This window comes from Notechis scutatus, chromosome 1 (assembly GCF_049901735.1).
Source record: "Notechis scutatus isolate UNSWTSFEM ecotype Mainland chromosome 1, rNotScu1.2, whole genome shotgun sequence".
NCBI lineage: Eukaryota > Metazoa > Chordata > Lepidosauria > Squamata > Elapidae > Notechis > Notechis scutatus.
In genome coordinates this window covers 36,510,593-36,526,984 of record NC_142009.1, presented here as the reverse complement: position 1 = coordinate 36,526,984, position 16,392 = coordinate 36,510,593, and the positions used below count along the sequence as shown (strand labels likewise).

The following is a 16,392-nucleotide window of genomic DNA, read 5'->3' as shown; positions in this document are numbered from 1 at the left end:
GCCCTTATCCTGCCTTGTCTTATTAATTGCTTGAGTGTGGTTTGTGTTGTTTTTTTCTATTTATAATTTATATGTATTTTGAGTTTGAACTGAAGTTCTTCCTTTTTGCAACTGTTTGTGGGGGAGTTTTTTCTCCAGTCAATGATAATTGGACCTTTGAAGCCAAGCTGAAGGAATTAAAGGGACTTCACCTGTTTTTGTGACTTTGTTGCTTTTGTATCCCACCCTGGGTCATCACAAATATGCTACCACAGAAAGAATTAAATATGTATGGATCCAAATCCAGCCTTTCAAGAACTAGCAACTCAAACTCTTCACTTGGATGAGCTGCAACCACTTAATACGGTTGCAAGATTCGTGTATATACCGAAGTATTGCTCTTGAATTCCTTGCAACACCCCTTGAACTTCTGGGGCATTGAATAAATAAATTTTACTTTGAACTATTTTCTCTTACACTTTTTCCAAATCCTCCCTGCTCACAATTCAATAACCTTGCAGTGTCCTGTTCTCTGCTGGAGGCTAGAGTTCTTTAAAACAAGACTGATATTAGAGTTGAAAAGACCTTAGACATAGCATCCTCTGGTGATATCTAGTCATGGGATCCCAGCATATTTATTTGAATGCAGTACATATCATGAGTTTAAGATCTGCTTGGTCTCTCATTATAATTCCTCATAATGAGCCAAGAAATGAGCTGGTTTATCAGTGGATAAACTGTGGAAGATACAGACACTGGATCCAGTCATCAGGTATTGCTCATGGTACAATGCTAATAAGCAAAAAAATGAAGGGACCTCAAAGACAGAGATCAAGAGTTAGACCTATCAACATTCTGAGACTATAAACAACTATTTGAAAACATCAGCCATTCATTCTCAACTAGAACTAGCAGTCTACATTTGACAATACCTAAATATTTCTGGTCCATTGTCATGGCTGAATGGCTTGGCCATCACCAAGAAAACTGCCACATTGTAAAGATGACTATTAAATCAATTTCTAAGTGGACCTTTCTTGCTAACTGATGAATTTGCAAGTTCTTGGCAAAGCAGAGAGGAAGTCTTTACTGATTTGACTGCTCTTGTAAGGAAGCTCTGTGCAAATTAAATTGATCTTTATCAATCTCCAGCTTCCACAGGCAGCAAAATGTAGTAACATTCAGAAAAAGAATACTGTATTTGTCATTATAGATTGGCTTTATTAGTGGTGCTGTAACCAAGATCTTTTTAAAAACAGGCATCATTGCTGTTTCTGTAGTCTTTCCTTTTCATTTGTAAACTGTTCTCTGGAAGGGGAAGAAATACAATGCTAAGGGCAGTTTATTGAACTTTTATTCAACTTTTTTCAGTGAATATATCCCAATTTTAAGCTGATATTTTTTAAAAGTCAGTTTATAATAGTATCATATACTATATTCTAAATAAAATACATATGGTGTGTTTCTTTTTAAACCATCAAATTGATTAACAGCCACTTCTGTCTAACTTAGTTTGGCTTGAAAGTAAGCAGGATCGGCATACCCAAAGGTGCTTTTTCAACTGGTCTTTCTTTTGAAGGGTTAGATAGTGGATAATGGGAAAACATGTCAACTCATAAAATATTTATATGGTCTTTTTGCAGTTGCCAACAGAAAGTGGGGAAAGGAGTTTGAAAGAACAGTGTGGCAGTTTGGAAATCGAAAGTGCATTCCATAAATTGTCTTCAAAGATAGTAACTAGGTGACTGAAGTTTCTGTGGGGCACAATTCTAACTGGAGAACGTGACTTGATGACTCTTGGCTATGGATGTGTCTCTTTGGAGAATATGAATTATGATATACCCAGGGGTGGGGGAAAACCAGGGTGAAAGGTAACAATGAATTATGTGTCTCAGTATCAGCTACACCCAGGCAGTGCCGGACATGTTAACTCCCAATAAATCCTTTTGAAGTGTTAGAAGTTTGGCTTGGGACTCATTATTTAATTGGGGTAACTGCCGGAATCCTGGCAAAAGGAGTATAAATCCTTCCATTCCCCACCATCTGGTCAGAGCTGAAGAAGCTTCTTGGATGAGAAGCAAAATGTCTTCAAAACAAAAAAACAAGAAAGTCCAGTTGCCTCTTGAAAAAGCACCTTTGGAACAACCATGACCTGGATGACCTAGATCTCTACAGACTTTCTGGATCAGCACAGTTAGCACTGGGATAAAAGACTTCCAGGGAATTCTACTGCTGAAGACTGGACTTCGAAGAAGTTGGTTATGGCAAGAAAGTAATAAACCAGTTTTCCACTATTACCATAAAAACTATTAAGACAGCAGGAATAAAGCTTGATTTGAAGACTTTCCTTTTAAAAGAACTGTTAGTAGAATATCAGGAATGAAGTATTATAGAAAAAACTGGTATTACTTTCTAGCTAGTAATTTAATTAGGTGTAGAAAAGAATATTTAAGAAGGAGCAGGAAGGTCTGAATAGAAGGAAAGTTAGAATTCAGGTGATAAACTAATGGGGGGAAAAAGAAGAGAGTGAAGTTGAAAGTGTAAGAAATATTAAGAAAGAAAATAACGAATGCCTACAAGTTTGCAATTCTGTCTTGCATCTTAACCCACCACAGGAGGAACAGAACAAAAAGTAACTATATTATAAGAACATTCTGTTAAAAGCCAACTTCAACTATGAAAAAATCAGAATCAAGCCAAAATACACAATGCAAAAGATAGTAAGATGACCCACCCATCCCTGAACAAATTAACCCATTCATCCATCAAACATCAAAATTATGGAAAAGAATGATAAATATTTATTGTATACAAAATAAAATGCAAGTATTCTAAAGTTTTCTGCACAAACTATGTTTACATAGATGGAAATGTATAACTGGTACACTCACCATTTCTTGGTTTTTTATCTAAGATCAAACATAATTATTGATTAACTGATTGATACATTATTAACTGATATTGTTCTTTTCCTGTGGTTTTGTCCCATGCATCTCTGATAGTCAGGCAAACTGCAATTTTACAATCAGTCAAGATCAGAGGTGGTATTCATCAGGTTCTGGCCAGTTCTGGAGAACTGGTAGCAGAAGTTTTGAGTAGTTCGGAGAACCGGTGGTAACCTCCTAGGAGTGGGGAGAGAATGGGGATTTTGCAGTATCCTTCCCCTGCCATGCGCACCAACCCACACCCACCAAGCCATGCCCACAAAACTGGTAGTAAAAATTTTTGAATCCCACCACTGGTCAAGATGATTTATACTAATTTTCAGGGGTGCCAGAAATAACAAAGGTGATTGCAAGGATTTACTAAGCTAGCTCACTTGAATACTTTGAAAATGAATCTCCCTAGCTGACCATTCTTACATTAAGAAACCAGAGAAAGTAGCTCTTTTATTACTGACAGAAGATACAATAAAGATCAGAATATGTTCCCTTTTCATTGTGCCTGAAGACAATTTCATTATTCCTCAAAGATTTGCTATGTATCAATAAAAGTCAGTCTTTGGGGTTCTTGTTATTGTTCTGTAGGACCCATCAGGAAACTAGTTTTTATGCCAAAACCATTTCAAAAAAAGAGGTTGAACATAAAATTCTCAGCCTAAGTAATGATAAAATGTATTTCTATCCTCTCTGGTACAAATAGTGAAAATATTATTTCCCTCCTTTTGATTCATTGCCTAACTTCTACATAAGCACATTGTGTCAATACCTCTTCTTTAACTTACTCTGATGTGTTGCCATGGAAGTTGAGGAATTAATTTCTCAAGCCCTTGAATATACAGTATTTTTATATATTTCTGGCAACAAAGGGAATCCTTTTATTTTCTTCAGATACTGTGGCCCTGGCAATAATTTTCCTGTTCATAGTTCTATTAAAGGGTGACAAGTTTTAGGATTATTTCTAGTACAGGTAGTCCTTGATTTACAACAGTTTGCTTAGTGATCGTCCAAAGTTATAATGGCACTGAAAAAATGTGATTTAGGATCGTTTTTCATAGTTATGACCTTTGCAGCCTCCCCATGATCATGCAATCAAAATTCAGATGCTTAGCAACTGGTTCAAATTTATGACCTTCTGACAAGCAAAGACAATGAGGAAGCCAGATTTACTTAACAACCAGGCTACTAACTTATCAACTGCAGTGATTCATTTAACAACTATGGCAAGAAAACAACTGTGGCAAGAAAAGTCATAAAATAGGTCAAAACTCACTTAACAACAGAAATTTTGGGCTCAATTGTGGTCGTAAGTTGAGGACTACATGTATTCATGTAGAAAAAAATTGTAATGAGTGGGAAGATTTAAAAAACACAAAATGATTCAGTGAGAAAAGTCAAATGGGGACATAATGAAATCTTTTCCAACTATTTTTTTAAATATGGTTTCACTTGCAATTTCTTCTATGTGCCCCAATAATACAACTCCCTCCCCCTACATTAAGTGTGTCATGGTTCAACATGCTGGGTGAAAAATGAAAACTGGCAGGCACATTTCTTGTGCTTAGTGCCAATCTGTGCTGTTCCTCTATCTCTGGGGTTTCTATTCTATGACCTCCGCAGGTTTATCACAGAATGCTACTTTTCTATGCTTCGAGTGAGGTTTTAATTTCAAGATATAATGACAAACTCTGCCTCCCCTTCAGAGAAACTAAATGGCAAATATCTTGACAGCTTTCTTCCCTGGGCAGTTAGATTGTTCAGGAATGATTCACTACGTGTCGTCTCACATCAGCTCAGCCAAGCATGTCAGAAGCTTTTTGACCAGAGGTGCAATATGTTGTAGATTCATTTTTAATATACACATCTCAGATATTATTAAAAGCTTTTAATGCATGCATTAATCACAAATATGGAACTGAAATGAAAGATAAATTGCGATGGAGGGTTTTTTTTTAATTCCAAAACAGAAGGCAGATATCAGGACCAAAATACTAATGATTCTTAAGGAACCATTCGTTTACCATCTAAATTCATATTAGCCTCCTATTCGTACTGTTTCCAAGACATCATGAGTATAATACATTCACAAAGTCTTGTGCAGTGTCATAAAATGATCATATCTGTGCCTTTGTGCATCCGTTAATTCATTTTGCTATAACTTATGGAGGAAGGATGTAGCAGCCTGACCTAAATCTTTGCAAGAACCTATTGATTCTAATCTTTCATCTATGGCCACTGATTCAAAATAAACTTAGATAATAACCTGTCTTGTACAAACTGGAAGCCTAAGTATTGATTAAGTTACAACCTTGCCAATTATTGCAGTACATACATTCAGAACATGCCACAGATGGTATAAGGTACGATGAAAATATGTAGATCACGTTTTAATTCAATTAACTTGCAATTTCTCTGAATGATATAATATGTAGAATAACACTTTAGAATGCACACATCTTGAAATCTTTCAGTGATTCTTAGCACACATGCATGCACACACAAAAAAACAAAACCAGACAATCACATATACAAATGGGACTGGGGAATATACAGGGATTGGGGAAACTTCCATATTAATATAAATATAAAGAGGGAAAACAGACATATACATTAGGGAAAGTTGCATATAAGATAAATATATATTTTTTGTTTTAATAATATACTGAAGAAGAAACTGGACAAAAAGGATAGCATATATATGAAACTAACATTGACTAGAAGCAAAATAAATTCCCCTACAAACTCGGAAGCTTATCATGCAACTTGGTACCTATATATGATATACAGCACATGAACAGCCATCGTGTCAGTATGTAGCAAAGTATACCACTGGATGGTCAAAAAACATTTTACATTTCTTGCTGTATCTTTGTAAAAAGCTTTGACTTAACTATGACAATTCAGATCAGTATTCCTAATTCTGAAGTACCTTGGAATTCATAGGTATTGGCCTGGGAAATCAATCCCCATTGAAAATTTCTAAAATATGTGTATGGCTGATAAGAGGCAGAGACAGGAACACCTTTTCCCCCCAAATTCACAAGGCAACCACAAATTTTCTGATCAAGCAATGTGTAGATTGAATCTAAAAATCACCTGTCAGCATATGGAAAATGAAGTTCAGCACATTCTATGCAACAAAAATATCAGTGCTCTTCCATTTTTTCCCATCTGCTGTGAAGTAAGTTGGAATGGGCATCTAACCATTTTTGTTCCATAGTCCAAAGAGCACTTTGCTTCTGAAGTATGACTTACTTATTCTGAGACACAGTATTTTCCTTAAATAATGGAGTTAAACATTCCTTCCCCTAACTGATATACTGCAGGTGATTTGAATTTCAATTGCCAATATTCTCTGTCACTGATCTTGTTGGCTAAGAATTCAGTAGATGCTAGACAAAAAAAGTGTTACAAAGTTGTTGTCAAACTAAGGAAGATATTATGGACTTCTTCCATACCAGCAAGTCCCCACAACTGATAACTTTACAAATGTCAAGTCTATCCTAAAAGTTTCATTTTGTTTTCTTCCATTTCTGTTCCCAACTAATCCCTTCTCCAGACATTAAAAAAATAAATATAACCAAAAACTTTGCAAAAAATAATACTGTAATTAAATATGCATAAGACCTGTATTTGAACTTCTAAAACAGGGCTGCCAATTAACTGGATACTTTGAAATAACTTCTCAAGCATTTAAATATTCCACAGAATGTAGCTAGGGAAAAATGACTGAAATTCATGCAAGCTTGTAACTTCAGATTTCTTTAATCATATATTTATTATGCAAAACTGGTTTCAACCTCAAGATTTTCCTAATAAAGTATCAACACTTGAAAAAATGAAGTGTGAAAAAGAGTTTAATCTTAACTACCCTAACTACAAATGCTAATATGCTCATTAAAGAGACATTAAATGGAAAAGGGTAAAGCACACGATTGCCCTAATAAGACACTTTAGTCTATTGCAACCATTTCCATTTTCTACAATGCATATATTTCTATGTAAAAACAAGACAAAATCAGACAAACTAAGGACATTTGCATTTGAACAGTTCTTACTTCGTCACAATCTGAAAAAAGGAAACCCACTTAATATACTAATTTGCTATTATCCATAGCAGTGGTTCTGATAATGATAAGGGAAATATATAAATCCTTCTTGAAAACTGAGATTCAGTCTAGCCGTAGTTCATTCCATGATGACTTATATTCACATGACGTCCTAATATACACTGCCTCTTTAAAAAATTCCTGCTGAGTGCACATGCAGAATGTTCCCCTTTAATGCTTAGCCATTATTTAAGAGTTTTAATTGCTTAACTCCCCCATATAGTTTTTACTCCCTGCCTCAAGTGAATCAGAGACCAACAACAGCTATTAGTGTTCAGTAAACACATCCACAAGAAATTGTTGTCCATACATACAAAGAGAGACAGAGTTTCCTCCTGCTCTTTCTTCACTCTTAGGAAGGCAAGATCAAAGAGAACTCTGAGCAGAATACTATAATCACTGAATCATCATAGCTGCCTTTCTTTCTTAAGGTCAGAGGTGACAGAATTTATACTTCTTGAGCTATGAATGCGTTTTCTTGATAGCTGTACAGGCATATTTGAGGGAAAGCAGTATCCAAAGTAGAAAATCTAGAGAGTGGAAGAATATTGCGCCTCATAATATTCTTATCTTTATGATGGTTTCTTTTCTTAATTATTTCTCAAGGATCTGGATGGTAACTGAAATGGCAAGGTTGAAAACTGTCACACAGAAAATACCTGACTATTATATCCTCCAGATACAACTTTTCATTGCATAAGCTAGAATGGCATGGTAGAATTTCAACTACATATATACAAAAATGCGCGTAACAGAAATATGTTCTAGGGCAATTTGCCTAATCAAATAACCTTCATAATCACTTTACAACTAAGCAGACCTATCTCCCTAATTGATCAATTTCTTTTCCTCAGTGGCTATGAAATATAGGTATTTCATAGTTCCAGAGGGCAGATAACGAATCCACAAATCACGGGGTGCCTCTGACTGAAATGTCCTAGTTACTGCCTCTGCATCATGACTTATTCCATTACAGCTCCATAGTTTTGTCCATCGCTCTTTATCTGACTAATTGCTTACTCCATGAAGAATTTGAGCCCCTTAATCGAGGCAACACTTAGGATGCTGACACGGACAGGAAATACAGTAACACTCCAACTTCCCATCTATAGGTATAAAAAGCATTCAGACACACACAATCTCCTCTACAGCACGGTGAACCATTTCCTGACATAAATCAGTCTTAATCTTCTATCTCCAGACCTCAGCTACAAACTAGTATGCCTAGCAACAGAAATCACCCACCTGGGGCAGCATGCGATTTTCCTCCTCCAGCTGTCTTACTCTTGCTTCCAGCTGCCTAACATAGGACAAGGTTGATTCTAAAATTAAAAAGACAAAAGAAAAGGACTTATATTACATGAAGAAGTCTGCCCTGGCAAACTAAAGGCCAAAATTACTCACCAACAGATTTCTAGCTTCCTACTGTCTCTAAAATATATGGTAAATGTGTTCTTTTTATGGGCTACAGGGAAGAATGTGATATATGGTGAAACACTGGGCTGATCCAATGTAATAAACTATTATAATCAGTCAAACAGCCAGAGGTTTGAACCAATTTGGCATTTTTATCTACCAATCAGGTCCTTCTCTAGGACCTGAGAGATACATATGTTTTTGTTTATTATTGTATTATATATAATATTTAAATAAACATTATATATGGTATGGTATTCTAGATGCCAGTACCATTGTAGATACATTCCCCCATTCCTTCTGATCCTCCCTGTTCACTGGTAAAAATGTATTGGACATGTTGTAAATGTTGAAAGAAGCTCCTCAGCAGAGACACACAGGATGACAAAATGGTCCAGGAGTCCTCGAGGACAGTTACAAAGGCAGAGAGAAACAATTGAGGCAGAAATGATGGGTTTTAGAAGAAAGAATAGAGAATTTTCAGTGCCACATTATCTTTCTCAGGAGGCACTGGTGTCTGCACTAAACTATTCCCACCACCTCCACCACACTATGTGTGATTGCATTCCTCCATTCTAATTGCAGAATCAGCTGATACCTCAAAAGCCTCACTCCCAGACAAAAACAGCAGAGAACACTAAAACCTATAGGAAAAAACAAGGTGTGATCATTTGAAAACAATTACAATAGACAACAATTACACTGAATGTATTACCCAGCCTTACTACAGTCCAGGTGTATAGATCTGGTAATACTACAGGATTTTTATTCTTAACCTAGACAACAACTACTGTGTTTAAAAGCAGTCATGTTGACAGAAAGCCCATACACAAGCTCAACAATCTTATGTAACGTTGCTTCTGCTGCTCAGATAAGCTCAACTATTACACCCACATTACCTCACCTGCTAGGTAACCTATAAAATAAGAAGGAACAGTGATGAGTGAAGTCTCATTTTCTCCTATTCCAAAATTTGTTGGAGACTTAAATAGACTCACATACTGGGAGTGAACGTGAATTGAGGATGATCAAGGTAGCAATCCATAATAATTTGACAGAAGTGATTAATATACAATCTACAATACCAGGTTAAAAATAGGACTCCAAGACAGCACAGGGAGAAATGATCCAAGGTTTTATGCATTTTGCTGTGGAAGAGTTGTCACAGTAAGTGAAAGGTGAACTTTGATGATTTGAAAATTAGCATACCCTGGTTGCAAAGTTTCATTATAGTAATCCTCATTTTTGGGCCACCCACTGTTTACTTTGGATTCCTTCAATCAAGATCAGTTCTAATTTTCAGCAGGCCCTTGTATTGGTGCTATTTTATGGATCTAACATATTGGAAACACCCACAACTCCTGGCCTCGCCAGTAGATGATAAGCTATAGAAAAGTGGAAGCATCAGCAGCTTTCAATAAGTGTTACTTAACAAATTGCTTTTTATTTCAATTTCATTTGCCTCTTACACATTTTATGTGGATTGAAGCAGTCCCTCTTATTAAATGAGAAGCTAAGGCTAAGAAACTGCATTGAGAAAGTTAATACAGAAGTCCCACCTTTCATACATTTCTCCCATTTGTGAATAGGATACTCTCCTTATACTTTGGATACTTTTGTTCAAATTCCAATTTAGCTATACATTCAAAAAGCAAGCTGGCAATTCATTCTTTATTTCAGCACACTTATCAAGGCCTTTGATGGTATTATTGTAATGTTATAAATAATTATAATTTTGTTGCTGTTATATATGTTTTTCCCTTCTTTCTTGGATGCACCTGTAACTCAGCAGAATGATATATATATATATTAGTGCAGGCAAAACCATTAAGAGTGCTCGTTGAATCAGGCACAAGTCTTTTTATCCATAATTCTGCTTCCAAGAAGAGCTAGCTAGATTATCACAGAACATCTAACTGTAAATCTTTTTACATTTGTCTCCAATCAAGTGTATTCCCTCTATATACTGACGTTACTTTTAGCTATCACTGCTTTGCAATATCTGCCATGAATCTTTGATCATTTTTATTTTAAATCATGTGTATGAGCTATAATTATCTAATTTTATTACTGTAAATTCTTCAGGTTATATGTAGTGTGTGAGATACAACCTGGTATATATCTTGAATCTACTGATTACGAATATATTATTAGAAAGTATATCTTGTACTTTTCTTATTATTGTTTAATTAAGATCTAATCCCTAACTTCCAGGAATTATTAGGGTCCACGGTTTTGTCTCCAAGTTCTTCCTCCTTTTCCCCTCCCTGCAAAAGTCTAAAATTGCACTATCCAAAGGCAGACAAGAACATAAGAGAGAAATAATTCGGTTACGTGTTTGAAACCACAAATGCCCAGTAAAGTAAAGCCTCTTCAATATACTTCTTGCTTTCCAAGTCTTTAGGGATAGCCTTTCTTGCCCAGGAAATGTCAGGCTTTAGTGTGTTAAAAAAAGTAATCTACCAGGACAAATGGGTGAGCTGTTTGTTTTCTGGTAAGCTTCAAGCTTGATTGCTTCATCTTTCACTGGTACATTGTTGTCCCTTCTCCCTTTCTGATACAGTCAAATCAGAATCCAGGTTCGATATTTAATCTTGATCAAATTTGATGAAAAAGGAGCATAAACTGAAATCCTTAAGATAAGAGAAATATACAGACATCCAAATGACATTACATTCACATGCCTCAACTTTTCCCCATCAACAAAGATTTACTTTCTTTGGCTATTCTATTGGACCCAAGGGTAAATATGGTGCTCTATTATTGTAAATCAAATCTTCCCATGAGAAGAGAAGGCATAAGCAACTGGTAGAACTTTCCTAGCCATAGTGAAAATAACACATGAAGTCAAATCATGTGGTCACCTACTTAACTCAGGGATTACAATTTAATCAATGTGCCCTAAGTCGCAATTAACACATATCGGTATCAGAATCGACAATTGGCAAGTAAAATTTATGTACTTGCACTGTCCACATAAATGATAAAATAGTCCATCTGGAAGTCAAACAAATTAAAAATTGTCATCAGTCATCTTAGATTTGAAGATCTTTTGGCTGGAATTAAAGAATAGGCCTTCACCTCACAACATCTACATATCATCTTTGAAAACCCATATAAACTTCAGCTCCTTCATTGCTGTTAGATATTTAATTAGCCTTTAATGGTATTTTATAGCTTTGAGGAATTCTACTTAACTCATTTTTTTCTAAAGGCATAAGTTATTGTCACTAAATCCACAGATGGCAGCTCTTTATCTATCTTACCAAATGCATTGTGGAGTTTGACAGGAACTAATGTAGAGAGACAATTTTCTCTTTTCAAAGTACCTTGCAAACAGTGCAGGGAATACAGTCAGATCCCAAGGGAAGTACAGCCCATAGTCCACCATTTGAAATGCCAGTGAAGCATATAGCTTGTGTGTGTGTGTGTGTGTGTGTGTGCGCGCGTGTGTGTGTGTGTGTGTGTGTGTGTGTGTGCGTGTGTATGGTATTCAGCTTTGTTCGGGTATTTTCCCATGTCATTATAGTTGTGCTTTTAAAGTTGTAGCAACGTTTCGGCAGAATCTCATCTGCCATCATCAGGCTTCTGTATTGTGTTCGTCTGCCACTAGCATCCATTAGCACCCTCTCCATGTACAGTTGCAGATATGAAGCAAAAGATAATAGATTAACTAGCTACAGTCAACCCTGATTACTGTAGGCTCGGTTGGAGAAGTACCATCAGATAGTATGCTGAAATATACCAACAAAGCCTCAGAGCAATCCTTACTATCATAACTAAAAGCAATGAACTGGTATACAATACACCCACTGTAGTCCTAAAGATCCTACAAAAAGAACAGTAACATATACTCTCCCTGGAACATGAGGCTAAGATCATGGGAACTTGGTGGGAGATTACTCAGCTGGTGGAATTACAGAAGGGTGTGAAAATTAGGAGTTCAAGGATGTAAAGATTAGCGATAAGACTCATTTATAAATACAAGGGCCTGACTGTATTTGAAGCCCTAGACATTGCTAAACAAAGGCTCAAAACACTAGCGACCAGACCAGGGAGATAGACTAGAGAAGCAGAAACCAAGAAGCTAAATACCTTCTTTCCAAGAAAAGGCTATGACTCAATGTCACACGCATCTGTGGATTTGTGAATTTCTGGTGCTTTACAAAGTCAACAAAACACTGAGGATTTTCTCAAGAACTCAACGGCACCATGGAACATAACACTGGAAGTCATCAAAGCAGCTCACAATCATATGTGGCATATACTAAGCTGATGCACAGTCTTGCTGTTCTGCACAGGATTGAACCTTCTAATCACACAGACTAGATATGGTTACAAGTTCAAGAGTGGAATTACTATGGCCACCTCCTCTCTGCAGCCTATACAGAGAGGCCTCAGGAATCAGTCCAACATATTGTAGCAGGATGTAAGATGTAGGAAGGAACAGCATACACTGAATATAACCAAGTAGCTGGCATTGTATGCATATTTATTTTTTATTACCAATTAACAATCTGTTTTCTGGATTTGTAGCAGTGGAGAATTATCTAAAACTACACAATGAACATAAACAGATCAAAACAAAAGGCAGATGAGACAGAGAAAAAGAAAGCTTCCATTATATATACAATTATGGATAAAGTAATACAAAATATTGTCTAGAAAGTCTCTGGCATCATAATATCCCATGCCATATCAGGCTATTTCCAGTTGTATAGAAGTATCAGAAGAGACACATCTATGTTTATCTCCTCCTAGGTTTTGTTGCTGTTGGTTGTTGTTTTTTTGTATTTCTCTTCAACTGAAAGAAATGGCAGAGGAATAATTATATCCATTCAGTAGTACTGACAGAAATGGACTGTCAAACAGTGAAGATTACAAACTGTTGGCATAATATAAACTACATCTGCCAACTCCTATTAACAGTTTTGCTGTTTATCTTGGATCTTTTTGGAAATGAAGATTTCAAAATCAAGAGTTACCAGGTAATTAGTTACAGATACAGTCTATTCAGATAATGTAGTTGGTATGGTAGCATAAGCCAGTAAGAATGCTATAGCTGGTTTAAAATACAGCTATGTGAGTACTAACAGGAACTTTTTGTTATGCCCATGTTTTATATGACAGCTGCACTAGTTGCCAGTTGATTTCGGTATGCAATTCAAAGTGCTGGTTGTTCTCTTTAAAGCCCTTTATGGTATATGACCTGGTTATTCAACCTCTGCCCCTTTGTTTCTGCCTGCCCAGTATCTTATGACAGAGTAGGTGTGCCCCAGGTCCATTCTGTTGTTGTGAATGTGGTCTCCTTAAAGGATATAGGAAGCATGCCTTGTTTGTCATGGCCCCCACCTTCCAGAATTGCATCCCTCCCAGAGATATAGACAGTGCCTTGTCTCCTATGTTCTGAAAAGTCCTTAAAACTTGGCTTTGGTCCCAAGCCTGGAGTTAATATGTTGGAGGGGACGGAGCTATCTTCCTTGATTTTAATGGTTGTTTTTAGTCCAGGATGTCTTGCTTTGTTTTTTAATTGTTTAATTGTCAATTATATTTTGTAAGTAGCAATAACAATAACACTTAGACTTATATACTACTTCACACTGTTTTATAGCCTCTCTAAGCGGTTCACAGAGTCAGCATATTGCCCCAACAATCTGGGTCCTCATTTTACCCACCTCAGAAGGATAGAAGACTGAGTCAATCTTGAGCTAGTGAGACTCGAACTGCCAAATTGCTGGCAGCTGGCAGACAGCAGAAGAAGCCTGCAGTACTGCATTATAGCCATTATGCCACCACAGCTTTTAAGAGTGAGCAGCTATCTTAAATCTAATAAATCTAATAAAAGTAATAATTACAACACTGATCCCATCTGAAACTTCTGTGATAATGCAAGATTCAAAGTACAATCTCCCTCCAATACAGGTTGAGATGAGTCTTCTACAAACAATCTCTCCACTTTGTCTGACTTAATTCTTGCTTTACTAGGTCTTACCTTATCCATTATTGCTTACAGGCACCACTTCAAAAATCAAGTGTCTCAATTGACTATATGGAAAAGAAGAAAAATATATGTATTCCACTGGGATATTAAGGAGGAGGGAGAATGAATAATGTTGCTGTTATATTCTCTTTATTCTTTTGGGCACTTGGAAAGTCAGGAACAGAAGGATCAAAATAAGTGGGGGAAACTTATACATTTATTAGGAATTAGTGTCTAAATGGTGATGCCTGTGGCAAATGTCAATTACAAATATTATTTTTACATCTCAATTTCCTCCAATGACTATTTTATTTTCCTGACCTTTGCATACTTTAACCCTAATATGTGAGATATGCTAGGCTGACTAAATAACTAGCCTAAACTTACTTGTTCAGTTTCTTTACTAAACAGGATTTGAACTAGAATTTTCCAACAGCTATTCTAACACTTCAATTACTAAATAACACAAATTTAAATGCAAAAAAATATGGAATAATATTAAATTTTAAGTATTTGGAAAGAAATGTCACATTGAAAAATTTCTGGGATTGTCATATTGTGTCTAGTATGTATAGCCACAGCTACAAATCAAGATAGAATGCAAAATCAAATACTGCAAATTATATAAGCAATCCTTGATTTATGACTGTTCATTTAATAATAGTTCAAATTCACAACAGCCTTGGAAATAGGAATTATGACGTGATATGTAATCACAATTTCAGACCTTTCCAGTCTGCTTCTGACATGCAAAAGTCATTTGGGAAAGCTGGATTCACTTAATCACTATGTTATTCCCTTAGTCATTATGGTTAATGGTTGTAAAAATTGGGTCCAGTTCTTTAATGACTTGTTTTAATAACCGCATTGTTTAGTAACTAAAATTTTGGTCCCAATTATGTGGTTGTAAATTGAGGACTATCTGTATTTTAGTTAACAATAACAATCAACTTCTCTGAATTTTTTTCTTGCTGTTATTTTTGTTGAAGCAGATTCAGGGTTTTCCATATGAACCTTTAATTCAAGAAAATCCATGGGTTTTTCCAACTATTTTGCTTTCCTTTCTCCTTTTTAAACTTGCTTTCTTTCTGTGGTGAATCCATTTAGACATGAAAAAAGCAGTATAAAAATTAATCTCATGCAATCTTTGTTAAAATCTCTCCATGCCTGATGATTTCTTGCAAAGCAAATTGGCAAATTTGTCCAAAAGGTAATTTTCAAGAACACAGTAAAGACTAGCAGTACACTAAAATGAATGTGTTCATCAGTTTGGGAAGCTGATTTTGGATATCATCAAAGGGAAGGCAAATTGCTACTTACTGTAGAGAGCATTCCCTTCTAGCACTGATGATGTTACCTAGGTTGGTAACGAAATGTCTGCAAGAAAACAACCGAAAACAACCAGAGAGCAATAAAGACCCCACAGTTCAGGACCCATGAACTATAAATATTCTCTTCTATTGTTACCTGTTATAAGAAAAAGAACTTTGGGGGGGGGTCTTTGTCTCAGGTTGCAAATTTGAGCAGCCTTGGGTGCTCTTCAGCCTGATTTGGAAGGAAACATATTTGGCTGCTCTGCATCAGATAGCAAAAGATCTAATTTTGCAAGTAAGGAACACACTTCTTGCTTATTCCAGTTTCAGGCAGCAGAAACAGCCAGCTTGTTACAGAATGAGACGGGGCCATTCACCTTGCCCAAGAGCTTTGAAGCACTGTGGGAAACCTTAAAAGGATACTTGCTTGTACTGCAACATGACCAATTACATTTAACCCAGCTTTATCTCTCTGCCAACACTCTGTGGTAATTTGCTGAAAAACAAGCAGGCTTGAAAGCATTTATTGATTCATCACAATGCTTAATCAATTAATTCTTTAATCAGACATTTTCAAATTTAAAATCTGAGTCTTTAATGAGATTTTAATTTGATCAACCACCTGGATCTCAGTTTTCCCAAAGGAATGGCTTGGG

General features: G+C 36.1%; 1 protein-coding gene across 3 annotated transcripts in view; it reads right to left on the bottom strand.

Moving 5' to 3' along the window:
- Window positions 1-16,392, bottom strand: part of CCDC85A (coiled-coil domain containing 85A) — a 141,316-nt gene that overhangs the window by 37,101 nt on the left and 87,823 nt on the right. For 2 of the 3 annotated variants that reach the window (XM_026676725.2, XM_026676723.2), the window contains exon 3: window positions 8,273-8,349. The exons of the other annotated variant lie outside the window; for it this stretch is intronic. In XM_026676725.2, the coding sequence (XP_026532510.1) occupies window positions 8,273-8,349 (77 nt within the window). The remainder of the gene's footprint in view (window positions 1-8,272; window positions 8,350-16,392) is intronic. 3 annotated transcript variants of the gene reach the window in all.